At 37.6% G+C, this 21,646-nt stretch overlaps 3 protein-coding genes across 8 annotated transcripts; 2 read left to right on the top strand and 1 right to left on the bottom strand.

The window, feature by feature from the left end:
• The first annotated feature begins 865 nt into the window (after positions 1 to 865).
• LOC106132863 (zinc finger protein 771) lies at positions 866 to 7,794 on the top strand. Of its 3 annotated transcripts, none has more exons than XM_060952338.1 (4): positions 866 to 1,131; positions 4,567 to 4,707; positions 5,102 to 6,182; positions 6,267 to 7,794. In XM_060952338.1, the coding sequence occupies exons 2-4, from the start codon at positions 4,581 to 4,583 to the stop codon at positions 6,565 to 6,567; spliced, it is 1,509 nt and encodes a 502-aa protein (XP_060808321.1). In that variant the 5' UTR covers positions 866 to 1,131; positions 4,567 to 4,580; the 3' UTR covers positions 6,568 to 7,794. The 3 variants fall into 3 exon arrangements, with proteins under 3 accessions (XP_060808321.1, XP_060808319.1, XP_060808318.1); XM_060952336.1 differs by having other exon boundaries at positions 6,225 to 7,794; XM_060952335.1 differs by having other exon boundaries at positions 5,102 to 7,794.
• Positions 7,795 to 8,439: 645 nt separating this feature from the next.
• LOC106132862 (zinc finger protein 845) lies at positions 8,440 to 12,867 on the bottom strand. 4 transcript variants are annotated; one of them, XM_013332406.2, is made up of 2 exons: positions 12,813 to 12,867; positions 8,440 to 11,849 (listed from the first exon to the last, which is right to left on the bottom strand). In XM_013332406.2, the coding sequence occupies exon 2, from the start codon at positions 11,211 to 11,213 to the stop codon at positions 8,943 to 8,945; it is 2,271 nt and encodes a 756-aa protein (XP_013187860.2). In that variant the 5' UTR covers positions 11,214 to 11,849; positions 12,813 to 12,867; the 3' UTR covers positions 8,440 to 8,942. The 4 variants fall into 4 exon arrangements, with proteins under 4 accessions (XP_013187860.2, XP_060808315.1, XP_013187861.2 ...); XM_060952332.1 differs by having other exon boundaries at positions 12,650 to 12,843; XM_013332407.2 differs by having other exon boundaries at positions 12,696 to 12,836.
• A 7,509-nt stretch (positions 12,868 to 20,376) lies between these two features.
• On the top strand, positions 20,377 to 21,535 carry LOC106132867 (DNA-directed RNA polymerase I subunit RPA49-like). Its single transcript, XM_013332418.2, has one exon. The coding sequence runs from the start codon at positions 20,459 to 20,461 to the stop codon at positions 21,533 to 21,535; it is 1,077 nt and encodes a 358-aa protein (XP_013187872.2). The 5' UTR covers positions 20,377 to 20,458.
• Positions 21,536 to 21,646: the final 111 nt, after the last annotated feature.

The following is a 21,646-nucleotide window of genomic DNA, read 5'->3' as shown; positions in this document are numbered from 1 at the left end:
AGGGTTTGGTCAAGAGTACCCGAAACCGCCGAGCTTGCATGAAGAGAGTTATGAATGTGGATGAAGCGAAGGAAGTATGCAGAGATCGTGGCAAGTGGAAAGAGGTAGCTCTTTCCACTTGCCACGATCTCTGCATACTTACTTCCTTTCCGATCACAATTGTAACTATAAAGTTTAATACGTCTGTGATTTGGTTCAACATCGGGAATCCTAACTATCTTTGCTATAATCTAAGGTCCAACAATTATATCTATCACCTATGTCATTTTGAAAAAGAGTGTTTGGAAATCAAATATAATCCCTATGATTCAGATTATAGCTAAACCGCTGGACCGTTTGTGATAAAATTTGGTGTGAATGTATGTTAAATACCCGAGTTTAAATGAAGGTTAATTTTTAAGTAAATAAATAAATTCCCCAATGCCTGAAATTAGTGATGTACCGTGCACTTACCGGTGATATGTTAGATTCGACCTATTTTTGCTTTGGCATAAGTCACAATAAGCTACAGAACACTTCATCTTATAGCTTATTTTCAATTAATATGAGCACAGCTTTGTCAAAAAACACGGAAATACATCACAATGGCCACATCTCACATGTAAACAAACCGGTTAAGTTCGATGGCGTCAGCGGCAGCAAAAGTACATCGAAGCCAATGAAGAGTAGAACTCCCGTAGAACCACTGTTGTGATAGAGACAAATATATTATTGTCATTTCTGAGTCAAGTGGAACAATTATGGCATTTCCATAAGATACCTAGTTCTTCATTGAATTACATACACTCTTTTCTGCCGTCAGCCGTCAGCTGTCACTATCACCGTCACGTCACTGTCATGTACTCAATTTTTCTTTGACAAAAAAATCTGAGTTGGATCGGACGCCAGCAATTGTACATTTTGCTATACCTATTTTACTAAAATAAATCCCAAATTTAAATTAAATCCACTGAAAAGGTGGGTTATATATAAATTCATTGGTTTAAATCATAACATATAAGTGTATATAATTAAACAATGACCTTAAATGTGCGTACAGTGTAAATATTACTTTGAACAACCAACATAGTTTTGTGCAGGCTGATTTTTATAACGAAAACTGAACAATAGAGCGTGTATTCCGTAAAAAGTGTAAGTGATTTATAAGAGCTTGCCTTATTTGTACAGTTCTCTACCCTTGTTATAATTGCATGACATACATATGGCGCTACGTGGATTCTGCTGACAAACCACAATTGAAATTTAAATGTGGCCATGTATGTAATTATGTACCAATTCTTTCTTGGGAAGTCCATTAGTGCCTTGTGGTTCCCGGCTCCAATAGAAAAAATAATAAGACCACTCCTTCTCTTTCCCAAGTATGTCGTAAAAGGCGACTATGAAATAGGCTTATAATCTTGGGATTCTTCTCTTAGGTGATGGGCTATATACCTATCACTATTTGAATCTCAATTCTATCATTAGGCCAAACAGCATGGCCTATCAGACTTTTCAAGACTTAGCCCTGTCTACCCCGCAAAGGACATAGACGTGATTATAAGTATGCATGTCTTCAAGTTGCACATTCAGGCAACTGGACGTGTAATAGATTATTAAGACCCATTGTAAACATAATCAAGAAATAAATGATTTTGATTAACCGTAATCCCATGAATAAGGTTGTTGACAGTTAAAGAGGTTAGTAATGGCTAAGAAAAAATGAGTGCCTACTGTGTCTCTTGTGCCCATATACATATTACAGTAGAATCTCTATAACTAGAACCTCGTTAAGTCGAAAAAAAATGTCATTCCCTTCTGCTGAACCCCTAAATCCGTAATATCTGGAATTATTCAAACCTTGTAACTCAAACAAAATGTTATTTCCCTGCGAGGTGTTAATAGTACATATTTTTACTCTACTATAACTCAAATTAAAAAAAAATAGACTCCGTAAGTCAAAGTTAGTAAAATATAATGACGTCTTACTTGGAATTCCCCGAATGCATACACATGCAATGGAAGAATATTTTCATTAAACAATTCTCTCTCTCATTCATAAATATAATCACGTCTATATCCCTTGCGGGGTAGACAGAGCCAACAGTCTTGAAAAAACTGATAGGATAGGCCACATTTAGCTATTCTCTCTCTCAATACTCATAATTCTTAAAAAGTCAAAATTAAATAATTCGCATATTACTAACCAGACTTACATACATACATATAGTCACGACTATATCCCTTGCGGGGTAGACAGAGCCAGCTGAATGGCCATGTTCAGCAGGTTAGCAGGCATAGTGACAGGTTGCTAGCCCATCACCTAAAAGAAAAATCCCAAGTTTGTAAGTTTATCCCTTAGTGGTCTTTCATGACATCCATGGGATAGAGATGGAGTGGTCCTATTCTTTTTTGTATTGGTGCCGGGAGCCACACGGCAAGTTCTAGGTCAAAATAATCTGCAATGCAACATTTTACTTGCAATGTCATCATTAGCACGTTTTAATGTATTGCTTGGTAGACAGATATTTCTTTATCAGCAACATTCAGTATTTATGCACGTTTGATGACGTTGAAATCATGATTCACGCCATTTGTATCTGTGTCGTGTGGTTCCCGGCACCAATACAAAAGAGAATGGGTCCACTCCCATCTCTTGGCCATGGATGTCGTAAAATGCGACTAAGGGATAGGATTATAAACTTCTTTTTTTTAGGCGATGGGCTAGCAATCTGTCTAGTCATTATTTGAATCTCAATTCTATTATTAAGCCACACAGCTGAACGCGGCCTATTAGTCTTATTAATACTGTTGGCTCGGTCTACCCCGCAAGGGATGTAAACGTGACTAGATGTATGTATGTTTATTTATTTCAGCTTTATTCCATAGCTTGTTATCTTATGGTTTATTATTATGGGGTAGCGCGGCTGATATACAAACTATTTTCAAAATTCATAATAGGGCCGTTAAGAGACTCTTTAAGGAAATAGACATACCTACAGTAGCATCCCAGTGCATTTTTGATTATAATATATGTATGTTAGGAAAAATACCCCTCTTTTCCAAAAAGTTAGTGCCACAACTGATAGAAATTTACGTAATAAACATAAATTAGTTATACCGTGTCATAGGCTTAGCAAAGTCAGTAAATCATTTATGGGGAACTGTATACGATTTTATAATAGGTTGCCGGAGTCTGTTCTTGATATGATATGCCTAACCAAAAATTCAAAGAGTATGGTGCAAAGAAAGTACTTTGTGAGACTGACCGACTGGCAGGAACCTCGTAAAGAATTGTTTGATCCAATTTTCGCACTTATAATTCAAATTCAAGATCTTTATTCATTATCATGGGACACTTCATATCACTTAATAATTGTCTTATATTTTTGGTTTCCCAACATTGGTTGACGTCAAATAAATTGCTTAAAACTAAATTCCAAAGCGTCAGTGCAGAAGAAGCGGTAACAAATTTCACTGTAGCATTTAACTCAATATTAGTAGGATGTAGATTAAGATTTGCCGGGTGGTTCCTGGCACCAATACAAAAAAGAATAGGACCACTCCATCTCTTTCCCATGGATGTCGTAAAAGGCGACTAAGGGATATGCTTACAAACTTGGGATTGTTTTTTAGGCGATGGGCTAGCAATCTGTCACTATTTGAATCTCAATTCTATCATTAAGCCAGATAGCTGAACGTGGCCATTCAGTCTTTTCAAGACTGTTGGCTCTGTCTACCCCGCAAGGGATATAGACGTGACCATATGTAAGTATGTATGTATGTACAACTTTTTCAACATACTATAACAATACTGTACACATTAGAATAACACAAAATAATTATGAATGCACTACAGCATTTAATTTAACACAATATTAGTAGGATGTAGGATTAAGATACAGTTCTACCACTTTAATAAGTTACACCGATGTACCTGCGCAGAAATAAATTTTTGTCATGGCGCGAAAATATTTGCGCCAATCATAGTGCGCCATTTGAACGCGGGATCAAAACCGTTCGCTATTGGCTAATTGCGTACGCGCCATGTCTGGAGTTCGCAGGAGCGCGGTAGTCGGCAACGAGCGAGATACACGACTCCGTTTGTTTCGGGATTTAAAATCCTATTCAAAAAAATTCAAAATTCAAAATTTTTATTCATTATTATAGGATACTATATATCGCTTAATAATTGTCGTATGGTTTAACAACATTGGTTGACGTCAAATAAATTACTTAAAAACTAAGTTTACTGCCGCTTCCAAGGCGTCAGTACAGAAGAAGCGGTAACAAACTGCACTGCAGCATTTTCTTCAACAACGTCAACTTCACAATATTAAATTATACTTAGAATAGAATGTGGACGGGAGAATACAGATTTATATATTTATGAGATTTAATATTGAAAAAAGAAATATATATATATATATATATATATTTATGGATTGCTATGTAGTAGCTTTAAGTTCGTTATTTCACTAATGTTTTCATTCGGCCAGATTCGGCGGTCGGTTGTACTATTCTGCGCCGTCGAACAATGCCGATGTAACTTATGAAAGTGGTAGACCTGTACCGCTTTGTCTGTTTCAGAGCTCGACTCACACATGGCAGAGCTACCTCGTTATCTGGACGTGAATGTGAAGTGTGAGCCGCTCGACTATCCGGAAGATGATCCCCTGGAAGTGAGCCGAGTTGTAATGGAGATTGAGGTGGAGCCGGACATTCCTGAAGGTACGACATACATGTGCCGTGTGGTTCCCGGCACTTATGGGGAAAAGAGTATAGGACTACATACCATGTGCCGTGTTGTTCCCGGCACCTATGGAAAGTATAGGACTCTACTCTCATCTCTTTCCCGTGGATGTAGTAAAAGTCGAGTTAAGGATATGCTTATGAAATTGGTCTTCATACATGGATGTAGTAAAAGGCGACTAAGAGATAGGCTTACAAACTTGGGGTTCTTTTCTAGGCGATGGGCTAGCAACCTGTCACTATATGAATCTCAACTCTATCATTAAGCCAAAAAGCTGAACGTGGCGTATCAGTCAGTTTTCAAGACTCTCGTCTCTGTCCTCTATTAAAGCCCTGAATTACAGCTATTGATCGATAGATTCATTGATTCCAGGCGCATACGAAGACGAAGGCGAGCTGGTCAGCCATCACGACCTGAACATTGAACCTGCCTACATCGAGGATCCCCAGCAGGATGTCCCCAAGCCGAAGCCAATGTCCAAAATCGACATTCGTATGCAAACCGGCAACAGACCTCATGAATGTAACATTTGCCATCGCCGATTCACACAGAAGCATCACTTGAAAAGCCACGCTCGCACCCACACAGGTGAGAAACCCTACGCTTGTCACATTTGCCAGAGGCGGTTCAATCAAATACCTCACCTGAAGAGGCATCTCGAAACCCACACCGAGAAACATCACGAGTGCGACATTTGTCAGGAGCACTTCAACAATGTGGCCGATTACAAGATCCACCTGAAGTCCCACTCGGACATTAGGCCGTTCGAGTGTGAGATATGTCATTTCAGATTCAAGAGAAAGTTCGATTTGAAGATACACTTCCGTGGTCATACAGGTGAGAAACCGTACGTTTGTGCCGTGTGCGAGAGGGGATTCACAACGGACAAGTATCTGCAGACTCACATGAGCGTTCACTCCGATGAGCGGCCGTATCAGTGTCCGATATGCGAGAACAGGTTCAAGGATAAAAACTACATGAACATACATTTGAGGACGCATACGGGCGAGAAACCCTACGGTTGTACGATGTGCGAAGCGAGATTTAAAAGGACAAGCGAATTGAAAATGCATTTAGTCAAGCATTCGGACGAGAAACGTTTCACGTGCGGCATATGCCAGCGCAAGTTTAAATATATGAACGTTTTGACTAAACATTTGCGCATACACACGGGTGAGAGGCCGTACGAGTGTCCCGTTTGCAAGAAGACTTTCAGCCGTATAACTAACATGAAAAGTCATCGGAAAAGAATACACGAGAAAAAGGAGAATGCGAAAGAACAGGTTAAAGTTGTGGTGCGAGCGAAGAGGTTGAATTGTACGAATATGATTGTGAGTGACTATATCACCAGACAGAGGAATTATCCAACACAAGGCGTCAACGAAGGCGGCTCTAATGAAAACTCCGGTCCGCTAAGCCCTGGCAATGTTTTTGAGCCCCAGAGTCCCTATAGGTCCCGCTCTGGGAGTCCTAACGAGCCTGAATGTCTCGCTAGGTCCCGCTCTGGGAGTCCTACCGACATTAAGATTCCCTATAGGTCCCACTCTGGGAGCCCTAACGAGCCTGAAAGTCTCGCTAGGTCCCGCTTTGGAAGCCCTGTCGAGATTAAGAGTCCCTATAGGTCCCGCTCTGGGAGTCCTACCGAGATTAAGATTTCCTATAGGTCCCGCTCTGGGAGTCCTAACGAGCCTGAGAGTCCGGATAGGTCCCGCTCTGGAAGCCCTAACGAGCCAAAGAGTCCCTATAGGTCCCGCTCTGAAAGCCCTGACGAGCGTAAGAGTCCCCATTCACCCGTAGAAGGAAATTCGTACCAATCTAGTCTGATACACCCCAACTGAATAATGAAATATTCGCCACCTGATTGTGTGAGAATTGTCCGAAAAATAGCGTTACCTATCGATTGGTCACTATCTCGATATTGTAGATTATTCCAGAGGTCAACTATCGATACTAAAACTATCGATAGTTCGCCAACACTACCTTAGTATAAATGTAATATTATAATTGTAATTAAGTAAATAAAATTCTTATTTTTATGCAATGACAAATCAAGACTGTCACAATAGGAAAAAATGAAATAGTTTATTTTATATGATGTGTAATATCTGACATCATCTCTGTAAATTATACACTAAATTTATTACCCACTAATGTTATACATGCGAAAGGATACCTACTAATCTTGTCTGTCTGTTCAGCTTTCACCCCCTAAACCACTGAACCGATTATGATGAAATTTGGTACAGAGATCGAGTTGACCCTGAGAAAGAGCATAGACTACTTTCTATTTCGAGAAAAAGGGTTGAAATTGCGGACTTTTTAAGGACGCCACGCAGACGTAGTCGCGGACAAAAGCTCGTTTTATATATTTGTAGAAGCGGGGTAGAAATCCAATATTTCGCATGTATGAGTCCGCCGTGATATACCTGGTCGTGTGAGTTGTCAGAGTGTCGTAGCGGAAGGGAGTGAAGTGAGCGATGCGAGCCGCGGCGGCACGTGGCCGTGCGCACGCGCATCCCGCAGTGTTCCCCGCTTAGTAATGGCTCCCATTTGTTGGGGAGTCGTGTCATACATATTATGTAACTTAATAATAAACATGTTTAATAACATTGTTTTGTCATGTTATATAATCTGCAAGCACGGTAATGATACCGCGTAAAAAAAATATTCCGGTAATATCGGGAAATAGTTCTCGCGGGAATTTCGAAAACGCATATCGAATCATAGATTATAAATAAAGAAAATGCTTTATTGTTCACTAAAGGAGTAACGTTACAAATATAAATATAAAACAGTGGTACAGTACAAAGGCGGGCTTATCCCTGAGTGGGATCTCTTCCAGCCAACCTGACAATAAGAGGATAAATTAATTATTCAACTACACTTTTGCGCGCGGTCTCGCTCCCGTGGGAATTATATTTCTGTGCCAAAGTTCATAATATTTTCTTTTGTAGAATTTATTTTATTTTAATTATTTTACCCGCCATTTATAAAAATTGATGCGTTTTATTTTAATTATTGTACTTATATTAAGTTCAAATTAGAAATTAAATAATTCTATTACATTTAAAGTGTTTCCTTGCAGTGTGGTTCCCGGCACCAAATAGAAAAAAGAATAGGACCACCCATCTCCTTCCTATGGATGTCGTAAACGGCGACTAAGGGATATGCTTATAAACTTGGGATTCTTCTTTTAGGCGATGGCCCAGCAACCTGTCACTATTTGAATCTCAATTCTATCATTAAGCCAAACAGCTGAAGTGACCTTTTCAAGACTGTTGGCTCTGTTTTCCCCGCAATGGATATAGACGTGACCATATATGTATGTATGTGTTTCCTTATTTACCAACTGTGGTAAAGAAGCAGGTATTGTGTATTTGTAAAAGCGTCGATGGTCGAATAGGCGACTGGTTAAAATGCATAATATGCATAAAGGCACAGGTTCAAATCCCAGCTATGCAATGTGACAGTGACAATTTACAAGTTTCGCAAATTTCTTGGAATACACTTAACGACGCTCTCACGGTGAAGGAAAACATCGTGAGGAAACCTGCACATTCAGGCGACTGTATCTCGTAAGGAACCATGATCGATCCAATACGGGTGAGGTTCCCCTGCAAAGGTTGCGGAGATCAGACGGGAGTAGCTTCGTGTAAAAACCTGACTCACACAATCCAGGGTCCATGGTCAAGCTGCGAAAAAGACAGTGCAATGATTTCAGAGTATTTTATTCAGATTTAGATTTACAATATCTTTCTATATATGTATGAATCATGTTACAATTATGTTTATGCACGATTAAATATAATTTTAACCTAATAACTAAGTACAAACAGAAAAAAAAAATTACCGACATAAACATACAATTATAAATATAATCACGTCTTTATCCCTCACGGGGTAGGCACAGCCAACAATCTCGAAAAGGAATAGCCGCATTGAATTGAGATTCAAATAGTGGCAAGTTTCAAGCCAATTAGCTAAATAAAGAATCCCAAGTTTATAAGCCTTTCCCCTAATCGCGTTTTACGACCACCGAGTCTTTTTAATACCGTTGGCTCTGTCTAACCCGCTTTGAATATAGACGTGATTATATTTATGTATGTATCTAAAAAGGCATAGGTTCGCTTTTTACTTCTAAACCCTTGCCCTAATCGCCTTTTCGACCGTTTGCAAGACCGTTGGCTCTGTCTAAACCGCTTAGAATCAAAATCTAAGGAGACACAGGTTCGCTTTTTACAACATCTAAATCTAAATTATCAGTCGTGCTCTCCGCTTCCATATGATCGTGCAATGATCCGAAACCTCCAAATTCATCATCATCACTCATCTGAGTCGTGCAAAGCTCACTGAGAATCATCTTGCCTTGTGAACTTTCAAAATGCAACTTGTATCTGTGCACCAAATAATCTAACGAGTTGAAAGAACACTTACACATCTCACATTTAAAAATAAACGCGTCTTTATTATCCTTGTAACGTTGGTAAATTTCGTAGTGAAACTCGTCTTGGAGATTCCTGACGCAATTCTCACAATCCACTGTTAAAACTCCATTTTCCAAACCATAATTGGCTAGGTCGTCGGCGTCGAATTCCGTGTGAAAATTCTTCACGTGCCGCTTCAAAGTTTCTTTTGTGCTGAAATCCTTCGCGCATAAAACACAGCGCGGCAAAACTTTTGTATTGGGCAAATATTGACAATACTCTTTGTGGCTGTCAAACTTCTCTTGCCCTTTGAAAACGGAATTGCAATTCTTGCATTTGAATATTTTGTCTTCGGACAAATGTTTCGTTTTCAGGTGAATCGCTAGCGCTTCATTCGAACTGAACGACACGGGGCACAAATCGCAAGGGAACGTGTTCATATTGAACGAATGAAGCAATTTCAAATGTATCTTACACGATTTGGCAGATTCGAATCTCTTGTGGCAAATGTGACACTGTTGGAACGCCGTTGAATTCGGATGCTTAGATCTGACATGTTTGCGCAGACTTTTTTTCTCTTTAAACAGTGTCTCGCATTCAATACATTTATATCTTTGCATTCCTAAATGAGTATATTTTATGTGCCGTCGAATATAACGCTTCGATTTGAACTGTTTGTCGCAATAGTCACATTTGGACCACGCGACATGGCTATGCACGTTCTTCTTGTGGAACGCGAGATAATATTTATTATTAAACACTTTCGAGCATATATCACACTCCACCGCCTCCCCCGTCGAGTGTCTCAATTTAACGTGGTGTTTCAATGACCTGTCACTGTAATACACTCTTTCGCATTGATCGCATTTGTAATTGCCTTCCAGGGCGTCATCTTTCGTGGATGTAATATTCGAATCGGCGATTTGTGCTTGCGGATGGAAAATCCTTATATGAAACTCCAAACTGGATATGTCGGTGAATAATTTATCGCAATGCGAACAAGAGTTCACGTTCGGCGGCGGAATGCAGGTCTGTCTGTGCGCGTTTATTGTTTCTTGCGTGTAAAACTTGCCAAAACACACATTGCAAGTGGTGAGACTGTATTCTTTATCATGTACTGTTCTCAAATGGTGTTTCAACTCGTATATGTTGTTATAATTATTGTCACAATATTCACAATTTAAAAAAACTTGCTTGTGACGCTTGCCCACGTCCTTCAGTAAGGACTCTCTGCAATATTTGTAGAAAACGTCAAATGGATGTTCCGTTTTGATGTGTTGCCGCAAAACTGATTCTGTATCAAACGTGCAGCCGCAAGTTTGACAAACGTTGATATTTTCAGACTCGTGCGCATCGTTGTGACAGTTGGACATGTGTGCGTTAAGATTGTCTTTGCCTATCGCGCTGAATTCACAAAAATCACATGCGTACGCGTCATTGCTCTCAGATTGGTGTCGCGTTCTGATGTGCCTTCTCAGGCTCTGATTTGAAGTGTAAATCTTAGGGCACATGTTGCAGCGGAATTCCTCTTTCTCCCCGTGATACATTTCCACATGCCTCTTCAAGTTCGCGTTGCTAGTATACGCCTTATCGCACAAGCTACACTGCACACTCTTAACGTAATGAGTGTTCATATGTTCATTCAGCCTCTTGCGTTCTCTGAAAACTTTGTGGCATATACCACAGCTAATCGATGTGGAATTGTGCAGAACATTTATATGCCTCTTCAAATTACGTTCCGTTGTGAATACTTTTTGGCAGAACTGGCATTTTATTTCAGCTCCTAAGCCTTGTAAATGTACAGTCATCATGTGTGATACAATATTTTGTTTTCTCGTGAAGATACGCCCGCATAAATCGCATTCGGGGTACGGTTGGCTGAATCTGTTATGGCCACGGTACAAATGCAGGCTCAAACCGGACGGGCTGCCGAATGTAAGGTGGCATATTTCACAATAGCAGGACGAGTTCAGGTGACAATTTTCAATGTGAGTTTGAAGATTGTATTTCCTGGTGAATGATCTGCTGCAATAGTCACAAACGTAGTCAGAGCTGTTCATTTTTGGGCTTATAATTATCGATGATGGTCGGCAGAGTGAAATTTATTCTCACATTGGTGTGAAAATTTCAAATGATGGTTTCGGATGTTACATTCCAATTATCTTTTAAAATTTACATTGTATTATAAATAAAATTTAATTTGTAGTCTTTTCTAGACATTATTCTTAATTAAATTTCTTTAATGGAGAATCCGCTGGGGGAAGACAGGTAAATCAACATGGTGGACGAGACTTAATATATAATATTTACTAAATAGGTATATCTGTCTTTTTTATTGATAGTTTCACACTAAAATGCAGATGGGCAGATCATAAAATTAGAGGAAGAGACGCATGGTCGACAACCGTACACACTGGTACGCCAGAAGCTTGTCCAGTAGGAGATAAACCCTACAAAAGGTGGGTAGACGAAATAGAGATCTACCTGGACATAACAGAGAGACGTGGAAGAGGTTGAAGGCCTTTGTCAAAAGACACACAATTATAACTTATGATTTATGAATATCTTGTAAAACTATAGTTTAAATAAAGGCTATTTTTATTATATAGCTATATCAAGTCCAGCATCAAAGTTAATATTAATTCCCCTCTCTGTTTACAACTTAATTACGTTTTGTTTAACTTGATTGCTGATACCTGAAACAAAAAAATTATGTTCCATCAAAAACAAATTCGTTAGATATGCCGTGTGGTTCCCGGCACCAATAAAATAAAGAATAGAACCACTCTGTGTCTTTACTGTGGATGTGGTAAAAGGCGACTGACCGATAAGCTTATAAACTTGGTATTTTAATTTTAGGTGATAGGCTAGTAACCTGTCAAAATTCCTGCTCAAGCAAGCAGATATGAGTAGAAAAAAACAATTAACACAAGACAAAAACAACAATAAAATCAAAATGAGACAGAAACTTCATTTAAAAACTGTATACTCTATGTACAATAGTCACAGCATATAATAGTAAACACATTAATAATATAATAATAATAATAGTTACATTATATATGTTATGCTTGATGTTTATGAACTAGCAACCTGTCATCAATTTCAATACTATCATTGGTCTTTGAGCTTTATGTGTGGTATAACTACTATAAGGGTATGTGTATTCAAATTTTATCATCCAAGAATCAATAGTTGAGAATGCAACATGAGTGAAAACATACATACATAAAATCACGCTTCTTTCCCAGAGGGGTAGGCAGAGACTACATCTTTCCACTTGCCACGATCTCTGCATACTTGCATGATTCCTACATTCATAACTCTTTTCATGCAAGCTCGGCGGTTTCGGGTACTCTTGACCTGACCTCGAAAACGATTGATAAAAAAGAAGATATGATATAAACCATTACTTCTTTTCGAATAACTATCACTGTATAGATTAATATTCCGATTGAAAATACCAAAAGATGAGGAATCGCCAAACTCAACTCACCATAACGGATAAATTTATACTTAGTCCAAGAACGAATTACACATACATCGCTTGTACACTAGTTAAACCAACTCCTTATTCAATTAAAAATGTTTTTGAGAAACAAGGTGTTTTAAGAAAGTCAATAAGGTTTTTTTTAATAAACATAATTTAAGAAAAATACCTATTCGTTATCCCAAACTCAGTCAGTTAGTGTTTGACATCGACAGACAAATTTGGGATTTGTTTGACAGATGACACTGTGGACTTTTTTAATGCAATGTAAGCAAAGATTAATGATTAGCTATTAGAAGCTCCTGACCGCGACCGTTGGCCCCGTGTGCATACAGCTTAACTGGGCTACAGCCACTGACATGAAAACAAAGAGATCAGTGGCTACCTTCGTGGCGCTAAATGAACAAAAAAATATTCTAAATTTGAATGGAAGGAGTAGCGGGAAGAGCAAAAAGACTAAAATTATCTTTATCATTTTCGTAACTTTATTTCTTGAATATGTATAAATCAAAAATGAGGGAAAGAAAATCAATTAATTATTATGAGCCTGTAGAACCGCGATTTGATGAATTCATATGTAAGTAGAGAAAAAAAAATGGGTTTTAACGTTACTTTTAATTGATTTTTATATAAAGCTCATTTGATTTTTGTATTTCAGATTGCGAAAATTGTTACGACTTCGTTTACGAATATTGTGCTATTCACGGACCATTACTGGTAATACCCGACAAAAAAGTGAGTAATTTCTACATTTAATTGAAATATCGTAGAAATATTTAAATGAAAATGTGATGCACTACAGAAGCCGGTTTACATCCGTTGCCCCTGTTCATATAAAAGGGAATGCAGAAGATCTGAATCTGGAGCAGGAGGAGGAAAAGAGGAGAGAGTGTTACTAAGTTGCATACAACTTCCATAGTCTAAAGACTTCTCTTCACATTAGTCTAAGTTCGACGATTGTGGTTCTCAGCTGTCTACAAACGCCACGATTATCGTGTTAGGCATCTAGGCTCTGCATACAAACATTCGCCCGTAGCCATTTATTCACGAACATAGGTTTATTTTCTACTAATATTAAAATAAATTAAGTACGTGGAGTGGAGTGAAGTCGGTTAAGCCGTTTTTGGGATTCACAATTTTGTAAAACATAAGTGTTCGTGGGGTCAAAGTTGTATGTAGGGGTGTTCACAACTGCTATATTTTGCCAACGCATTATGTGAATATGCTATTATTTTTTTACATAATATATTTTAAGCACTAATTATTTATCATATAAAAATTTCATCGAGCATTTGCGAAATCGTTCGTACGGACGATGAGTGTTACTGAATGTTGTAAACGATTTAAGTAGATTACCTACTTTAAATAAAACTAATATATTAGTATTAGCTATTATTTAAATGTATTCGAATATATTAACAAAAAATAATATTAGTAATATTAAATCTGCAACAAATTATAACGAACACCTCTAATTCTATGGTATAAGGTATCAAGAGCTGGTATACCACCATGGGTTCCTCGAGCAGCGCTCACTACTCCGAGACCGTTTGTACACATTGCACGGTCCATCATTCCAGGTAACATTCATATACCTATCTATATAGTGCCGTGTGGTTCCCAGCAGTGCCGTGTGGTTCCCGGCACCAATAAAAAGAAAGAATTGGACCACTCCATCTCGTTCCCATGGATGTCGTAAAAAGCGACTAAGGGATAGGCTTATAAACTTGTGATTCTTCTTCAAGACTGTTGGCTCTGTCTACCCCGCAAGGGATATAGACGTGATTATATGTAAGAATGTATGTATTTATTTATTTTCAAGAGCCGTGTGGTTCCCGGCACCAATACAAAAAAGAATAGGACCACTCCATCTCTTTCCCATGGATGTCGTAAAAGGCGACTAAGGGATAGGCTTATAAACTTGGAATTCTTCTTTTAGGCGATGGGCTAGCAACCTGTCACTATTTGAATCTCAATTCTATCATTAAGCCAAATAGCTGAACGTGGCCATTTAGTCTTCAAGACTGTTCTGACGGCTCTGTTTACCCCGCATGGGATATGGACGTGACTATATGTATGTATGTATTTATTTTCAAGGGGCCGGTCTAGGCGTGTTCAGTTCACTAACTCTGCCCCGCGGCGTTCGCTTCGGCCCGTACCGCGGGAAACGTAGTGAAGATATAAATTCTATGTACAGCTGGCAGGTTAGAGCTTTTTTTTTAAATTACGATTCACATCGACACCAATTGAAAAAAAAATTGGACCCCTTCATCTGTTACCTGTGGATGTCGTTAAAAGCGACTAAGGGCTATGCTTATAAGTTGGTATGTTTCTTTTAGTCGATGGGCTAGCAACGGGCACCATGGATGTCTTAAAAGGCGACTAAGGGATATGCTTTTAAACTTGGAAATCAACATGGCACTATATGTATCTCAACTCTATCATTAAGCCATACAGCCGTACGTGGCGTATCAGTATTTTCGAAACTGTTGGCTATGTTTACCGTTAGTGATAAAAACGTGTGAATTTATGTTTGTTGTTACATAGTTATGCATAGGAGGCTGAGGAGGAGATAAGAAATTTAAGACAAGACGACATGTTGCAGAAAGGTTTCAATTAAGATTTTAACAAGATTTAACATTGCAATTGCATTGTGCCGTGTGGTTCCCGGCACTAATACAAGAAAGAATAGGACCACTCCCTCTCTTTCCCATGGATGTCGTAAAAGGCGACTAAGGGATAAGCTTACAAACTTGGGATTCTTTCTAAGGCGATGGGCTAGCAACCTGTCACTATTTGAATCTCAATTCCTATCATTAAGCCAAACAGCTGAACGTGGCCATTCAGTCTTTTCAAGACAGTTGGCTCTGTCTACCCCACAAGGGATATAGACGTGACCATATGTATGTATGTATGATTACAAACCGGTGCCCCTATGCGACACCGTGTTTGGACCAGGCACTTTACTGATTCAACCACTGACGCTCTTAAGCAAGGATCTGACGCTAGAAAATGCTGCAGCGTAGTTTGTTACCGCTTCTTCTGCACTGACGCCTTGGAAGCGGCAGTAAACATAGTTTTTAAGTAAATTATTTGACGTCAACCAATGTTGTTAAACCATACGTTTTGACAATTATTAAGCGATATATAGTATTCTATAGTAATGAATAAAAATTTTGAATTTAGCTATGACTCATTATTTTAGATCCGCTCAAGTAACAACTATTCCGTTGTGGATGGATCTAACGCTGATGCCTCCAACTGGATGAGATATGTGAATTGCGCAAGGAATTACCACGAGCAGAACTTATTGGCTTTTCAATATAAAGGGCAAATTTATTATAGGTAAGGCATGATTATTCCATTAGCAAAAATCAATTAGACAAAGTTGGATGCCGTGTGGCACCAATAAAAAAAAGAATAGGACCACTCCATTTCTTTCTCATGGATCTTGTTAAAGGTTTCTAAGGCTCATAAACTTGGGATTCCTCTTGTAGCCGATGAGCTAGCAACTTGTCACTATTTGAATCTCGAATTCATTTATCATCAGCTGAACGTGGCCTTTCAGTCTTTTCAATGCTATTGGCTCCGTCTACCCCGTAAGGGGTATAGACGTATACTATATGTATGTAAGAGATGGAAGGACATCATTTATCTTTATTCCCATATTTTCTATTTGGTCGAATGAAATGTAAAAAAGGTGATTGCAAATTAAGCCTTAGTTTCTTTCAAGCAGACTTCATTTATCATAATCGTCCTGGAATCAAAAGAAGAGAGTTATGAATGTAGACAAAGCGAAGAAAGTGTGCAGAGATCTTGGCAAAGGGAACGATGTAGTGTCTTCCTGCCCCTCCGGGAAAAAGGCGTGATTTTATGTTATGTTTTGTCCTGGAATTAGTTCCATTTCCACCCTCATGTCATTGGAGAGTCCGGGGAACGCCTGTGACCTCCTCGCTACTGACCTCCGAAACCTTTGCAGCGGGATCATGAACATATGGAGTCATTGTTAAATCTGCATTAGATGAATGTATATGCCGTGTGGTTCCCGGCACCAATAGAAAAAAAGATAGGACCACTCCATCTCTCCCATGGATGTCGTAAAAGGCGACTAGTAGGCGGGTAGGCTTATAAACTTGGGATTCTTCTTTTAGGCGATGGGCTATCGACCTGTCACTATTTGAATCTCAATTCTATCATAAAGCGAAATACCTGAACGGGGCCTTTCAGTCTTTTCAAGACTGTTGGCTCTGTCTACCCCGCAAGGGATATAGACGTGATAATATGTATATATGAATGTACTTATTCTACCGCTGGATGACGGTCGGTAAACAAATTTCAATAAAATAACATGGGACTTTCGTTCAAAATGTGACATATTCCACTTTTATTTAGACATGTGTTATGAGATGCTAATTCAACATATATTATAGAATTAAAAATTTAAATGAACATCCAAGACCCGGGCCAATCAGGAAAGGTTCTATACTCCTCATGCCCTGGCCGGGATTCGAACCCGGGACATACTGACATCATAGACAAACGTTGGCCTTTCAATTACAATCCATTTATTTCAGAACTGTGAAAGTGGTCCCAAAATTTACTGAGCTCTTGGTTTTCTACGGCAGTGAATTTGCTAACGCATTGGGCATTGATTTGAAATATTACAATGACTCTCAAAGCCTTGGCATAGTTAGTAAGTAAGATTAATGTTAAAACGAAAAGTCCCGTGTGGTTCCCGGCACTAATAGAAAAAAGAATAGGACCACTCCATCTTTTTCCCATGAATGTAGTCAAAGGCGACTGAGGGATAGGCTTATAAACTTGGAATTCTTCTTTTAGGCGATGGGCTAGTCCTGTCACTTCACATAAATCTCAATTCTATTATTAAGCCAAACAGCTGAACGTGGCCTACTAGTATTTTCACGACTGTTGGCTCTGTCTACCCCGCAAGGGATATAGACGTGATTATATGTATGTACGAAAAGTCCTGTTACCGCGGAAAATTTCCGGAAATCTAATTTCAGGGCACCCTTACACTACATAAGTAACTTACATGCAAAATTTCAATTTACTGGACACTGCGGTATGCGTTGTTGGTTAGTCGGAGTTTATTCGGCATTATTTTAAAATTATTCCACAGCCCCGGAGCCCGGGGTATGCCTTTGACAATGTGCCCTGGATTGTGTGAGTCAGGTTTTTACACGAAGCGACCTCCGCAACCTTTGCAACCTAACCCGTATTTCCCGATTCGTCCACCGACGCTCTCCAACACCAAAAACTAATATATGCTACTAATAACAAAATTAAAAAACAATAATAACTATGAAATCATGAGAAAAGACTAAAAAGATTATGATTTAAAATTTGTCATTTTTCAGGCAAGTATATTATCGAAAACGTAAATTCAAACAAAACAGATAATAACAATCGAGATTCAATTTACGGTACTGAAGTGCTAGAAATATGTGAAGAAACCTCTAAAACCAGTTATAACGATGCACAACAAAATTATGATAAAATAATTAATAATTTTAATGAAGAAAATGCTTACAAAAATGGGAATGAAGAACAACAAGAAGATATCGAACACAGTTGTACCGATGCACAACAAAATTTTAATAAAGTAATTAATAATGTTAATGAAGAAAATGCTAATAAAAATGGTAATGATGAACAACAAGAACATAACGAAAAAATTCCACAACAAGAAGTAGCAATAGATTTAAATAAATCAAAAATTAATATTAAAGATGCGAAAACGTGTAATGTTTGTTTAAAAAAAATAGCACATAAAAATTTTACTAGACATAAAAAAATTCATTATGCCAAACCTTTGTGTTGTACGCATTGTAACTTCAAAACAATTTACAAACGTAGTTTATCCAATCATCTGAATATACATACACTGGATGAAATTTATCAGTGCGATTCATGTTTATACATTGGTCACAATAAAGCGAACTTTCGACGACACACCAAAAAAGCTCACGACATAATTTTGTCTGTGAACGACAGTTTGACTAAATACAAAATAACAGATTTAGAAAAATATTCGTTTAACTGTCCACGGTGCAGTTACAAGACAAATTTTGAAAACATATACTACCGTCATATTGAAACACATATGAAATTCACGACTTATGTATGTGATTTATGCAATAATGTTTGTAAGAATAGGAGAAATTTGATAAGACATATAAATTGTGTACATTACAAAAAATGTTACAGAAAAATATACAAATGTACAATTTGTAGATACGGAACAAATAGAAAATCTTATTTTACTAGTCACATGAAAAGTCATACGAAAAATGATGCCTATAATTGTGATATGTGTACCTATGAAGGCCATGGTAGGAGAAATATTCTGAGGCATATTAGGAAGTATCATCGGAATAATATTATGTGAGCGTTGTAAAACAAACGATATTGAATTTCCAATAAATTTTTGAGTAGTAAAAAAATCATTATAATGTTAGTAAGTACATATATCTAAGGTTGAAAAGTAAAGGTGGCTCAACTCCATAATTGATTGTGTTGATTTTATCATTTTCGTCAATAAAATTCGTAAGGTTCTTCAAATTTTAATATGTTACCAATAACTTAGCTCAAATCTCAAAACATTTAGTGAGTAAGTATAATTATAATGGACTTCTAATCTTTTCGAGACTGTTGGCTCTCTTTAGCCCCTTAAGGGATAAAGACGTGATTGTTGCTATGTACAAATAATTACAAATAATGATAATAGTTTACAATATATGTACACAATTCACTTTTTTACAATAAGTAGACAAAAAAAACCAGAGGATAATTCTATAAAAAAAAAAACTATGAACTTTAAAGTAATTTGTCTTGTAAGGCTTGTACTCTACTTCTTATTCTCAAATGAAGACTTAATATATTTCCATCTTTTCATTTGTACAATAAGTAGAAAAAACCAGAGAATAATTCTATAAAAAAAAAACTATGAACTTAAAAGTAATTTATCTTGTAAGGCTTGTACTCTTTTCAAATTAACTTCAATCTTATTCTCAAATGAAGACTTAATACCATCTTTTCATTTGATGTTTCAATTATTTAAAAGTGTATTATGATTAATAAATTTTAGATAATTAAAGTCTTGTTTATTTGTTTTTGGACTCCGTTACATACGTTGTTTAATTTATATAAAACTCTTGCTACCGTCATATCGAAAGTCTACTTACTGCCCTTAGACTACATATATGTAGTATACTAGCTTTTACCCGCTGCATTGACCGCGTGAATATAGCGACATCTTAAAACAGCTGAACGTGGCCTATCAATCTTTATGGGACTGTTGGCTCTGTCTGCTCCGCAAGGGTTTTGGACGTGATTATATGTATGTATGTATGTCGCTCAGTAAAAATTTATTTATCATTTTCTTTATGTAAAACCCGACTAAACCAATCCAGTTCAAAACGGAACCTCGGGTTTCGCTCCAGAGAGGTGAGGATGTGAATAGGATTTGCGTCAGGGAGAAGATTACTTACACGCCATACCGCTCCAATATTCGTCTCTCCTTTCATGGGTCTGCTGGAAGAGATTTCTACTACTACTGGTTTGTGCTGCAACATGTGTCGCCTATGGATGTATCGCATGTACAAAGTGCAGCATGGGTAGACGCCTTTTTTAAAGTTGGAATTTGAAAATGGACAATTTTTTGACAATGACAACCAGAGTTTGACGTTTCATTGTTTTGAATCAAATTTTGAATATTTTGTTTATGTATAACCTCTCAAGTACATGTGAATTTTATTCATATGTTGTTTGATTTGAATTGTAAATAAATAGAAGATGCCAACTTTGAGTATTGACGAAGTATATCCCAAAAGCTCTGAAAACCCAGTAATAGTAAGTTTTCAAAATGGCTATCCAACAGACGAATTCACAACCAAAAATTGTACGCTATTCGAAGATAAAAGTACTAATTTAAAATCTTTAACTGTGGACGTATGCAACTTACTATACGCAGGAAATGAGGAGAAAGAGGATCTGGGCAAAACGCTAATCCTGGCGCGCAATAAAACAACAGGAAAGGTGCGAATAATAGAAGCTGGAAACATTGAGGTTAGGCCGGTTTTAAGAGATAATTTAGACTCTCAACTAGACACTAGCCGCTTGGAACTGAGTCGGAAGTTTGGCTCCAAGAAACAAAAGAAGATTATGGAACAACGAGAGAAACTGAAAGTTAATACGGAGACTGTAGTTGAACAAATACATAATGTGACGATTAACCTGGCCGAAGACCAAGTTGATTTAAGTTCGTACACTAAAGCTGACTCTGAAGACTTTTACATACCGCCAATAAACCGCGACGCTAAAGAGGTCAGTGAAATATATGACTTGTACAAAATTTTGACAAAAGAACAATACGAGGCAATTCATTCGGAAATAGAGAACATCGATATAACCACAGACATGGCGGAAATTGTAAAAAATATAGTGTCTAATAGATGTTTGAATAAAGAACAGAAGGTCTTAGCATTATATGCGAGTTCACTATTCAAACTGAATTCAACAATGATTAAAGACGTGATTAAAAAGTCATTTTGCGCGTGCCCCCATTCAGCTACGTTGAACAATGTTATATTGAGCAACTTTACAACGTTAACTAACTCCAAACGTAACAGATCCTTGCAGATGAAAGACAAATCGTTTTGTCATGCTGTTGTATTTCTTCTTCTTATAAATGATTATAAAATCAATGCCGAAGAGTTAGGTAAGTTTGCAAATTTGGCTATAAGAACATTGACGACTAAGATAAGAGTGATAGGAGCGTTAATAGTAACTTCTGGCAATAAAAAAATTGTACAACTAAAGTTACCTTTAAGCACATCAACATTTGTAAGACGAAAAAGTTCAAAGTTTTAGTTATAATAAAACTATTTTTAATACAATGTCTTTCATTGAAATAGTTAATGGTTCCTTTTTTTAGTAAGAAGTACTATTGAAGAAAATGCTGCAGTATAGTGTGTTACCCCT

Source organism: Amyelois transitella, chromosome 28, assembly GCF_032362555.1.
Source record: "Amyelois transitella isolate CPQ chromosome 28, ilAmyTran1.1, whole genome shotgun sequence".
Taxonomy (NCBI): Eukaryota; Metazoa; Arthropoda; class Insecta; order Lepidoptera; family Pyralidae; genus Amyelois; species Amyelois transitella.
This window is presented reverse-complemented; position numbering and strand designations above follow the sequence as displayed.